The following is a 13389-nucleotide window of genomic DNA, read 5'->3' on the forward strand; positions in this document are numbered from 1 at the left end:
TGCTGTATGAACAACAATACAGCCATGATGTACATGTTGTATGAACAACAATATAGCCATGATGTACATGTTGTATGAACAACAATATAGCCATGATGTACATGTTGTATGAACAACAATACAGCCATGATGTATATGTTGTATGAACAACAATACAGCCATGATGTACATGTTGCATGAACAACAATACAGCCATGGTGTACATGCTGTATCAGCAACAATACAGCCATGATGTACATGTTGTATCAGCTACAATACAACAATGGTGTACATGCTGTATCAACAACAATACAGCCATGATGTATATGCTGTATCAGCAACAATACAGCCATGATGTACATGTTGTATCAGCTACAATACAACAATGGTGTACATGCTGTATGAACAACAATACAGCCATGATGTATATGCTATATCAGCAACAATACAGCCATTGTGTACATATTGTATGAACAACAATACAGCCATGATGTACATGCTGTATCAGCAACAATACAGCCATGATGTACATGCTGTATCAGCAAAAATACAGCCATGATGTACATGCTGTATCAGCAAAAATACAACCATGATGTACATGCTGTATCAGCAACAATACAGCCATGGTTTACATGCTGTATCAGCAAAAATACAACCATGATGTACAGGTTGTACGAACAACAATACAGCCATGGTGTACATGCTGTATAAACAACAATACAGCCATGATGTACATGCTGTATTAACAACAATACAGCCATGATGTACATGTTGTATGAACAACAATACAGCCATGGTGTACATGCTGTATTAACAACAATACATACATGATGTACATGCTGTATTAACAACAATACAGCGATGGTGTACATGCTGTATGAACAACAATACAGCCATGGTGTACATGCTGTATTAACAACAATACAGTCATGATGTACATGTTGTATGAACAACAATATAGCCATGATGTACATGTTGTATGAACAACAATACAGCCATGATGTACATGTTGTATGAACAACAATATAGCCATGATGTACATGCTGTATCAGCAACAATACAGCCATGGTTTACATGCTGTATCAGCAAAGATACAACCATGATGTACATGTTGTATGAACAACAATACAGCCATGGTGTACATGTTGTATGAACAACAATATAGCCGTGATGTACATGCTGTATGAACAACAATACAGCCATGATGTACATGTTGTATGAACAACAATATAGCCATGATATACATGTTGTATGAACAACAATATCGCCATGATGTACATGTTGTATGAACAACAATACAGCCATGATGTACATGTTGTATCAGCTACAATACAACAATGGTGTACATGCTGTATGAACAACAATACAGCCATGATGTATATGCTATATCAGCAACAATACAGCCATTGTGTACATATTGTATGAACAACAATACAGCCATGATGTACATGCTGTATCAGCAACAATACAGCCATGATGTACATGCTGTATCAGCAAAAATACAGCCATGATGTACATGCTGTATCAGCAAAAATACAACCATGATGTACATGCTGTATCAGCAACAATACAGCCATGGTTTACATGCTGTATCAGCAAAAATACAACCATGATGTACAGGTTGTACGAACAACAATACAGCCATGGTGTACATGCTGTATAAACAACAATACAGCCATGATGTACATGCTGTATTAACAACAATACAGCCATGATGTACATGTTGTATGAACAACAATACAGCCATGGTGTACATGCTGTATTAACAACAATACATACATGATGTACATGCTGTATTAACAACAATACAGCGATGGTGTACATGCTGTATGAACAACAATACAGCCATGGTGTACATGCTGTATTAACAACAATACAGTCATGATGTACATGTTGTATGAACAACAATATAGCCATGATGTACATGTTGTATGAACAACAATACAGCCATGATGTACATGTTGTATGAACAACAATATAGCCATGATGTACATGCTGTATCAGCAACAATACAGCCATGGTTTACATGCTGTATCAGCAAAGATACAACCATGATGTACATGTTGTATGAACAACAATACAGCCATGGTGTACATGTTGTATGAACAACAATATAGCCGTGATGTACATGCTGTATGAACAACAATACAGCCATGATGTACATGTTGTATGAACAACAATATAGCCATGATATACATGTTGTATGAACAACAATATCGCCATGATGTACATGTTGTATGAACAACAATACAGCCATGATGTACATGTTGTATCAGCTACAATACAACAATGGTGTACATGCTGTATGAACAACAATACAGCCATGATGTATATGCTATATCAGCAACAATACAGCCATTGTGTACATATTGTATGAACAACAATACAGCCATGATGTACATGCTGTATCAGCAACAATACAGCCATGATGTACATGCTGTATCAGCAAAAATACAGCCATGATGTACATGCTGTATCAGCAAAAATACAACCATGATGTACATGCTGTATCAGCAACAATACAGCCATGGTTTACATGCTGTATCAGCAAAAATACAACCATGATGTACAGGTTGTACGAACAACAATACAGCCATGGTGTACATGCTGTATGAACAACAATACAGCCATGGTGTACATGCTGTATTAACAACAATACATACATGATGTACATGCTGTATTAACAACAATACAGCGATGGTGTACATGCTGTATGAACAACAATACAGCCATGGTGTACATGCTGTATTAACAACAATACAGTCATGATGTACATGTTGTATGAACAACAATATAGCCATGATGTACATGTTGTATGAACAACAATACAGCCATGATGTACATGTTGTATGAACAACAATATAGCCATGATGTACATGCTGTATCAGCAACAATACAGCCATGGTTTACATGCTGTATCAGCAAAGATACAACCATGATGTACATGTTGTATGAACAACAATACAGCCATGGTGTACATGTTGTATGAACAACAATATAGCCATGATGTACATGCTGTATGAACAACAATACAGCCATGATGTACATGTTGTATGAACAACAATATAGCCATGATATACATGTTGTATGAACAACAATATCGCCATGATGTACATGTTGTATGAACAACAATACAGCCATGATGTACATGTTGTATGAACAACAATACAGTCATGATGTACATGTTGTATGAACAACAATATAGCCATGATGTACATGTTGCATGAACAACAATACAGCCATGATGTACATGCTGTATCAGCAACAATACAGCCATGATGTACATGTTGTATCAGCTACAATACAACCATGATGTACATGCTGTATGAACAACAATACAGCCATGATGTACATGCTGTATCAGCAAAAATACAGCCATGATGTACATGCTGTATCAGCAACAATGCAGCCATGGTTTACCTGCTGTATCAGAAAAAATACAACCATGATGTACATGTTGTATGAACAACAATACAGCCATGGTGTACATGTTGTATGAACAACAATATAGCCATGATGTACATGCTGTATGAACAACAATACAGCCATGATGTACATGTTGTATGAACAACAATATAGCCATGATGTACATGCTGTATGAACAACAATACAGCCATGATGTACATGCTGTATCAGCAACAATACAGCCATGGTTTACATGCTGTATCAGCAACAATACAACCATGATGTACATGTTGTATGAACAACAATACAGCCATGGTGTACATGTTGTATGAACAACAATATAGCCATGATGTACATGTTGTCTGAACAACAATATAGCCATGATGTACATGTTGTATGAACAACAATACAGCCATGGTTTACCTGCTGTATCAGCAAAAATACAACCATGATGTACATGTTGTATGAACAACAATACATCCGTGACGTACATGCTGTATCAGCAACAATTCATCCATGATGTACAGGTTGTATGAACAACAATACAGCCATGATGTACATGTTGTATGAACAACAATACAGTCATGATGTACATGTTGTATGAACAACAATACAGTCATGAAGTACATGTTGTATGAACAACAATACAGCCATGATGTACATGCTGTATCAGCAACAATATAGCCATGATGTACATGCTGTATCAGCAACAATACAGCCATGATGTACAAGTTGTATGAACAACAATACAGCCATGATGTACATGTTGTATGAACAACAATACAGTCATGATGTACATGTTGTATGAACAACAATACAGCCATGATGTACATGTTGTATGAACAACAATACAGCCATGGTGTACATGCTGTATCAGCAACAATACAGTCATGATGTACATGTTGTATGAACAACAATACAGTCATGATGTACATGTTGTATGAACAACAATACAGCCATGATGTACATGTTGTATGAACAACAATACAGCCATGATGTATATGTTGTATGAACAACAATACAGCCATGATGTATATGTTGTATGAACAACAATACAGCCATGATGTACATGTTGTATGAACAACAATATAGCCATGATGTACATGTTGTATGAACAACAATACAGCCATGATGTATATGTTGTATGAACAACAATACAGCCATGATGTACATGCTGTATCAACAATAATACAGCTATTCAGTTGCCTTCCATGACAAACATGGGAAAATTGATGACAATTCTTCTCCGTTATCCAACAGGATGATACTTGTGTGACTCAAAACCAAGAATTAATTTATAAAGCTGTAAATGTTAAAGACACACAGTAAACTAAATCTTAGAAATCTGTTTGTTTCTTACTCTGGCATGTATTTACAAATGCAGGCTTGCAACTTTCAAAATTAGCAAGTCAAATTTAAGAGTTATCAGCCCGTCTGGCTGTTGGGAGTAAAATCTATTTCAGACACTGATCTTCCCCCACTTCCAATCTGATGGCCAGGTCAAGTTTCCCGTCCGTAGAAAATCACATGACCGGTACATTTTATCATTCAGTGAGTATAACACAAGATGAGTAATAAATACCTCAGGTTCAAAGTTATAACTGAATTGTGGGTTGGCAGTAGACCTCCGTTTTCTCTCTGTTCTCTTACACTGCAACTCTGAAACAGACAAACAGAGCACTCCATCAGTATCCATGCACATAGAAGACGATATTTCTCCTGGCACAACGAACCACCTAAACCATATAGTCCACAATACTTAGACCAACATGATACTGACAAAGCATTTTAGGTGACAACAAAAATAGTCTTCCTTCTCATAATATTTCAACATTCCTATGAAGAATTGAGTAAATCCATACCTTTCAATGCATCAGGAGTGACTAGATCCAAAGAAGCCATGAAGTCCATTTTCTGAAAGCCAAGCAACACTTCATCAATATGGCATCTCGGCACAATCATCTAAAGGTACCAACCAAAAGGCTTATGCAAAGTTATTCAGGAGATATATCAAAGATTATTTAACATTTTCCCCATCCATACCTGCTTCTGTTCTGGCTTGATCTGCTTCCTGTCCACAGACTTCCTGGAATCTCTGGTGACATCAGAGTCGGACACCCGTCTCTGTGGTGCTGAATTAGGGGGAGGCATATGGTTCTTGCTATTGACTAGGACAGGTTTCTGGCCCTGGAAAATCAATGCATGCACACAACTTCACATTGTTAGTTTGTTGTTTTACGTCCCTTACAGCACTATTCCAGCAATAACATGGCAGCCTGCAATAAACTAATTTGCATCCAGGCAAACAAGTGGTTGAATGTCCCAGCATGATGACCATCCATAGCAATCTATGTGCATATTGACTTACAATCAGCCAATCACCAGACCATAGGACCACCAGATCTCCATGTTTATCTGCCAACATGCATGAAGTACCGGAATCTCAACATAGGTTTTACATTGTTTCAACTAAGATAGCAAGAAGTGTTCAAGACAGTATTCGTTGTTCAATTGTGGAGACACTTAACAATCAATGTGGCTATTAATATTGTCATGCAGCACGTGGCGGAAAGCACAGTATATAAATAATCTAAATACAGGTAAACATGGCAAATGTTCCAATAACAACATCAGATTTACCATTTCACAGCGGATCAAAATTGGGCACTAACTGGATACTGTCCTCACGAACAAAACATCCAACTTATTTCTGTTGCTATTGTTATGAGGTTACTATATTATTAGTGGTATGCAAGAAGGGCTACAAGAGTTATGCCCCTTTGTAAACAGAGAGTTTGTTCCATATCACATAGTGTAGAAGATCAAGTATCCTTAGTTACAGTATGTATATATGTTCTTATTGATTGTGATGTCATGTACATGTGTTTAATTGTGTCGTGGTAATGTCAGTTAGGCTGGGGAGTCAGTTGTGACTGAGGATTTAGTAACGATACCACGTTTTGAGCTACAGTCATCATTGTTGTCATTATTGACTAATGATCTAGGATGAGGTGCAACACTAATATGTGCTACAAGTGTTACATATTATAATCCATACAGAAGACTTAATGGCATCTTGTGCCACTTCACTGCATTTTTAGGTGGCCAGTACGGAGGTTAGTAATCAAGCCTGGACCAGACAAACCAGTGGTTGATAGTGTGAGCAATGTCCATCAGGGTACAATGACTCGCTCAACCATAAAGCAGCCATTGTGATCAGCAAATCTGTTTTTAGTATGTTAAGTGACCTCTTAATTCAAACATTGGATACAGGTAACCAATGCTGTATAGGAATTCCCAAGAGCTTTCACCCATGATCACATGAAACTACCATCATGACAATATGAAATTCAATTTGAGAGTGAGAAAGGGTAACAAGAAATTTCACTGATATCAACTTCTTTACTAAAATATGAGCAACATCTCAGAATGAAAACAAAAATACCACACCACTGTATTTAACCATATTTCTTTTTGACACAAGTTCATAGAGAAGTTGTTACCAACCAAACTGCTTTGATACCATGTACTGTGATAATGATAAATACCTGAGCCCTTCTGTTGTAGCTCACCTGGACTGCTTTCGATGGAGCTGAGCTTACCACAGGGTACTGTGGGACTCTGATAGGTGGGGAGCTACCCCGCGGGGCAAGAGGCTTCAGGGCAGGTTTGATTGGCACCTGAGTTGTTGTGGCGATGTTGTTGACGATGTTGTTGACGATGTTGTTGACTGGTTGTTGTTTAGTGGTGTCGAGGCAGACTGTGAGGTCGGAGGGTTGACAGGCTGTGGCCGCCACAGGTAGCACCACGGCTTGACATGCCTGTTGGGAGAGGATCTAGTGGTACATATTATAGATTCCACCGAAAGGATCCTCGGTTATCCAGAATGATTATATCTCCATTCTATTATGATGAATACCCTGGACCAATTCATCATAGCGCTATGTTTTAAAGTGATGTCACTGTCTCCATCAATAACTTCTCACACCATGGCTGCTGTTACTGTACTCATACTGGACATTTCACTATGTAGGTGAGCAGTGTTATGTATTCACCATGGCTGATGTTACTGTACTGGACATTTCACTATGTAGGTGAGCAGTGTTATGTATTCACCATGGCTGATGTTACTGTACTGAACATTTCACTATGTAGGTGAGCAGTGTTATGTATTCACCATGGCTGATGTTACTGTACTGGACATTTCACTATGTAGGTGAGCAGTGTTACGTATTCACCATGGCTGATGTTACTGTACTGAACATTTCACTATGTAGGTGAGCAGTGTTACGTATTCACCATGGCTGATGTTACTGTACTGGACATTTCACTATGTAGGTGAGCAGTGTTATGTATTCACCATGGCTGATGTTACTGTACTGGACATTTCACTATGTAGGTGAGCAGTGTTACGTATTCACCATGGCTGATGTTACTGTACTGAACATTTCACTATGTAGGTGAGCAGTGTTATGTATTCACCATGGCTGATGTTACCGTACTGAACATTTCACTATGTAGGTGAGCAGTGTTACGTATTCACCATGGCTGATGTTACTGTACTGGACATTTCACTATGTAGGTGAGCAGTGTTATGTATTCACCATGGCTGATGTTACTGTACTGAACATTTCACTATGTAGGTGAGCAGTGTTATGTATTCACCATGGCTGATGTTACCGTACTGAACATTTCACTATGTAGGTGAGCAGTGTTACGTATTCACCATGGCTGATGTTACTGTACTGGACATTTCACTATGTAGGTGAGCAGTGTTATGTATTCACCATGGCTGATGTTACTGTACTGGACATTTCACTATGTAGGTGAGCAGTGTTATGTATTCACCATGGCTGATGTTACTGTACTGAACATTTCACTATGTAGGTGAGCAGTGTTATGTATTCACCATGGCTGATGTTACTGTACTGGACATTTCACTATGTAGGTGAGCAGTGTTATGTATTTACCATGGCTGATGTTACTGTACTGAACATTTCACTATGTAGGTGAGCAGTGTTACGTATTCACCATGGCTGATGTTACTGTACTGAACATTTCACTATGTAGGTGAGCAGTGTTACGTATTCATCATGGCTGATGTTACTGTACTGAACATTTCACTATGTAGGTGAGCAGTGTTACGTATTCACCATGGCTGATGTTACTGTCCTGAACATTTCACTATGTAGGTGAGCAGTGGTTTGCTTGTAATAATAACATTATTTGACAAGATCAAGTCATCAAACAGTGACCGAACATGACACAGTACTTAGTTAGAAGCACTAAAACTAGTGCTCATTTACATTGCCTAGTAGTGGGAGTTTCGTTATGAGATATATGTCATTGCTTCCGACATTTGCAGTGAACCTGACGTGACAGCAAACTATAATATTCCACATAATAATGAACCACTTTATTATGTTTCTTGTTTAACGCCGCACTCAGCAATATTCCAGCTATATGACAGCGGTCTGTAAATAATCGAGCCTGGACCAGACAATTCAGTGATTGATATAATGAGCATCGATCAGCACATTTGGGATCGATGAAATGCAGGAACCAGTATATTCACATAATTAACATGAACAAGGGACACTTGTATGTTACCAGCTTGCATTAATATGGTATATGAGTTGTACAACACTGTAGAATCAAGGATGGGATAAAGGCGGCAGTTATAGATCTGATGTCAACCCCAATGTGGAGCCATGTCAATATGAAGTCAAGGGATGTTGGCCATTTATTCTTATGGTTCTGCCATGTTTTCAACAAAGATTTAACATGTTTAAGAAACCCATTCATGTATTATTGGGGTTAAGACGTAAATATTCAAACAAGAAATATGTAAAATAAAGGCCAAACATTGATCCACATCTTGCACATAAAATTCATTTAAGTGTCTACTTTTCTTTAAAAGACGTTTTTTTTTATTAATCTGCATAGATGAAGTGATTAGATAGGGGTGGCATGTGGCAAACTGTACTGATATTCAGCATAACGGAAACATTTCTTTCTGTGTGTGTTTCAAGTAGTTTTGCGAATAATAACATTACTTTACCCATATATTTGTAAACTTTATATCACAGAAAGTGATGACTATTACTGGCTAGGATGTCTGTAATAACCCGTCATGCTTCCCCTCAAATGTTGATAAGCTGAGCCGAAAAAGGTACGTGACCAACTCACCTGTAGCTTGGAGTGAGCTGCAGGCACAGTGACACTGAAAGTAGTTGGCAGGATAACAGCCTGGGCCTGCACCTGGGTACATGCCACTAATGGAGGTTGCCCCATGGACAGCGCTGTCACAGGGGGTGGGGGGGTGGGGGCTAGACTTGTGGCTGGGACTGACACTTGCACTGCGATCTGCGTCGTAGGTACCACATTGGATATCTGTTTCTGAACCAGTTCCTTTCGTAAACTCTGCACAACAGCTTTCTGCAATAATCAAACAATTACATATTACAACATAGCAGATTTGATCATGCACAACAGGCTGATAGGCAGTAATAGCACTTGACATAACAGACAGGCCTGCTGGAATATGAGGTATTTACAAACAACCTTCAACAAGTTTCAGATTTGTTGCCAGCATTTTCTTCATCCTTCCCAAAGGCTAACAATATTCATAAACAATTTCACAAACCAATGTCACTCATAATCCTCGTTTACATTGGTAAACATTAATTCAGCCATATCTCAAGGTAGGGTTAACAGGACCTTACTATTGAAATCACAAGGGTCGAACTGAAATATTTGTATATCCTTCTATCATGTCTATCACAATTTTAACATCTACTCTCATTCAAATTTAATTATTATTGTTTTATAATAAAATATATCTATTATATTTCCCAACAATATGGACATAGGTGCTGGCTGTGCGGCCTTCATTCCTAGTTAGATACTGAGACTACTTCATAGCTTCTGGCCATCTGAACATATGCTGAACTTTAACCTTTTACCAATATTGAGAGTATCCAACTCCACATGTCTACAAACTAAATACAGCGGAAGTCCATCAACTATCCAACATCCACCTAGGACCAAGTTTGTATCGATGTATGTGTCTGCTAGCACCTTGCTTTATACATTCACAAGTGTTTGATAAATACAACTGGTCTGTAACAAAGCACACATTTGTTTTGTCTAACATTATTGCTAAGTGAGAACAGTCCTTGTCATATCAATTTTACAATTTCATGCGAGTTTCAAAAAAGGTATCAAAGAAATTTAGCTCCATTATCAACATTTGTTTAAGTAATCATCCTAAACAGTTAAAGCTGGAACAAGATAAGGTTTTGAACTCTGATCAGCTGACTCCAGAACCCCTAAATTAACAAAAACAAACAACATTTGTTTCCACATTCACATTACTCAGCGTTTTCATTCCCAAGTGACAGTAGATGACCAGAGACAGACTGACTGACACAATGCTTGGTTTGGACAATTGACTTGCCTTGGAAAGGTTGTAGCAACATCACGAGGGGTACAAGTTGTAGCAACATCACGAGGGGTACATGTTGGTTTTATGTGTCCCACGCTAGGTTTTATACAAGCCGGAGGTGAGTGGCATAAAACCTCATGAGGGATTCATAAAACCACATGTACTCCTCGTGATACTTCTACAACAAAATTTATCTTACGACATGTTTTAAACTGCCATTCTAATAGAATTAAAACAAATTCAAACTGGATAGAAAACAGCTGTTCGACTGAGCTGAGGTTAACTTGTGCGAAGTCACGTGACTTTTATTGACTTGGAAAAGGCGTGCAGCTTTTTGCTTCAAAGCGGGTGAAAGGGAATTTATTCTCCCGCTCAGAAATCCACATGAAGTTTGTCTTCTTTGAGGCAGGACAAAATAGATTTATTCCTCCGATCAAATATATTTCCTTAGTATTTCATCAAGGTCATGTGAACCAATCAGATCTTCTCTTTCTGACTTGGTGGTAGGATAATGGGCCACATCCTACACATGCAATGTAACACAATGGACATGATGGAACACTGAAGAAAATTATGGGACATATGGCCTTCTATGATATTGTCTCGAGAAGAAACCAATGCAATATAGCTCGCATAGAAGGCTGAGACTCACACAATATCAGACTTCTGAATAACAGTTCATCAAATTGACCAAGGCCCATCCCTAGCTTATGTCTGGCAACAACATAATGATGGATATTATAACTGGAAGAAAACTCTTACACGATAGGATGACAGAAGGACCCTCGATTATCCACATCAGTTTCATGATAATATTGAGCCACACAATGGTGAATATCATCTTACACATTGATGCTTCCAACCAACATGCTAGAAACAATATGCCTTCAGTTACAGAGAGCTAATTATCTATCAGCCAGGACAAATCATCAAGAAGCACCTGCTGTTGGGAATTTGTGCAAATTTTAAGATTGATGATGGTAAAAGAAAGAAGAATTCCTACTGAGTGTTCTTGATGTAAATAAGATTAAACCAACCAATACAGCCTGGAATTGTTTCAGAACATAATCTCAGCAGCACTTTCACAGTACCAAGGCAAACTGACTAGAACTGTGTATCTTATCTCAACAATACATATGACATCATAAATTTTATCAAAAACCTCTGATAACTCATTTATTCAAGGAACTTTTGAATGTTTAATACAAACTTGATGGGGATTTATTTACCGGTAGGCATTCTTAGAGGCCAGTCTGTCGAAAACCCCAAATTCATCATGTTCATAAATTGAAATTTAGGATATCCAAATTCAGGTTATAAGTCTTTGTATAATGGGACTTGGTTTGACAGGATTCAAGCCGAAACCAAAATTTCTTTCAAGTGAACTTACTAAACATGACAATAGCTGAGCTGTTGTGTCTAAGACTCCAGGTGAAAAAGTGATCTGTCGTCACTGTCTGTTAGATCACAAAAGGTGAATGCAATGTTGGTGGAGACTACAAGGGTGCTATTTATGATTATTCTGTCACAATGATCAAATTTATCAGAGACTACATAAGCATGATTATTAGATATTATGGGAAATACACTTATTATCCAATGCTGGCTTCCACAGGTCTGAGATCCAACAATATGTCTGAGGGAATGTCCTTTACTGAAAACCAATTGGTTGATTAACACATCCATTTAACTTATGGCTTAATTGTTCAAATCTCTAATTCAATTGATTTACCTTTTACTTCATAATATATTTTGATATATATCATTCTAACAATGCCACAACATAACAGTCAAAATACCTAACTCTTTGGTTTGTAAGGATGTGACTTGAGTGCAAGGTTAAAATAATCCATAGCAGTGTCGTGACTACAAAAGAAAGATAACTTTTTGTATTGAATTAGCCTCTGAGTTTTGCTACTTGAATCAACTTGTGTTGATCTACCAATTTCATCAAAATCATATCTTAGCTCTCACTACAACTCAACAAGATCTGGGGACATCCCATTACGGGTCAAGACAGAACGACCTTTCACAAATTTTGACTGGGCCAATGAAATGACTAACAAGTACTGGACATTACCCAATCAGAAAGAAGCATTCCTGAGCTTTACAGCACTAGTTTCAAACTGGTGATTTCCATTCCACAATTTGCTTTGAAAAATATTTTGTACCAAGTTTTCTATTCAAAGTTTAAAAACTGAACAAACTAAATCTGGAATGTTTGATAGATAGCCGAGATTGTATGGCAGTACTTCCACTGGTTATGGAAAATCACTTCCGTTTCTAATGTTATTCAACTGAAGTGAGAGATCGACGATGATTTTGACAGAATCAGTTGTACAGACTGCAACTGTCGTTTGGAATACCCCGTGTTAACCATTTCAAGATTGCATGATTAGAAACACATTCATGCTGTCACTTTCCCAATCCGGTAAGCAACACTCTGTCTGGTCGGATAAATGGTCATTCTGATGTGACCCATAATGGGATGTCCTCAGATCTTTGTTTTAGCAGTAGTGAGAACTAAGATCTGATTTCAATAAGATTGGTTGATCTAC

General features: G+C 37.9%; 1 protein-coding gene across 3 annotated transcripts in view; it reads right to left on the reverse strand.

The window, feature by feature from the left end:
- LOC124145818 (PHD finger protein 21A-like) overlaps positions 1–13389 on the reverse strand; it is a 53366-nt gene that overhangs the window by 15045 nt on the left and 24932 nt on the right. Inside the window, exons 4-8 of one of the 3 annotated variants that reach the window (XM_046515757.2) lie at positions 9574–9822; positions 6933–7205; positions 5428–5571; positions 5247–5298; positions 4967–5043 (exon numbers count right to left, since the gene is read on the reverse strand). In XM_046515757.2, coding sequence (XP_046371713.1) covers positions 4967–5043; positions 5247–5298; positions 5428–5571; positions 6933–7205; positions 9574–9822 — 795 coding nt within the window. Of the gene's footprint in view, positions 1–4966; positions 5044–5246; positions 5299–5427; positions 5572–6932; positions 7221–9573; positions 9823–13389 lie in introns of all 3 variants that reach the window. The other 2 variants (XM_046515758.2, XM_046515756.2) reach the window with 2 other exon arrangements.

The sequence above is a fragment of the Haliotis rufescens genome, unplaced genomic scaffold (assembly GCF_023055435.1).
Source record: "Haliotis rufescens isolate VD_foot unplaced genomic scaffold, xgHalRufe1.0.p SCAF_6, whole genome shotgun sequence".
NCBI lineage: Eukaryota > Metazoa > Mollusca > Gastropoda > Lepetellida > Haliotidae > Haliotis > Haliotis rufescens.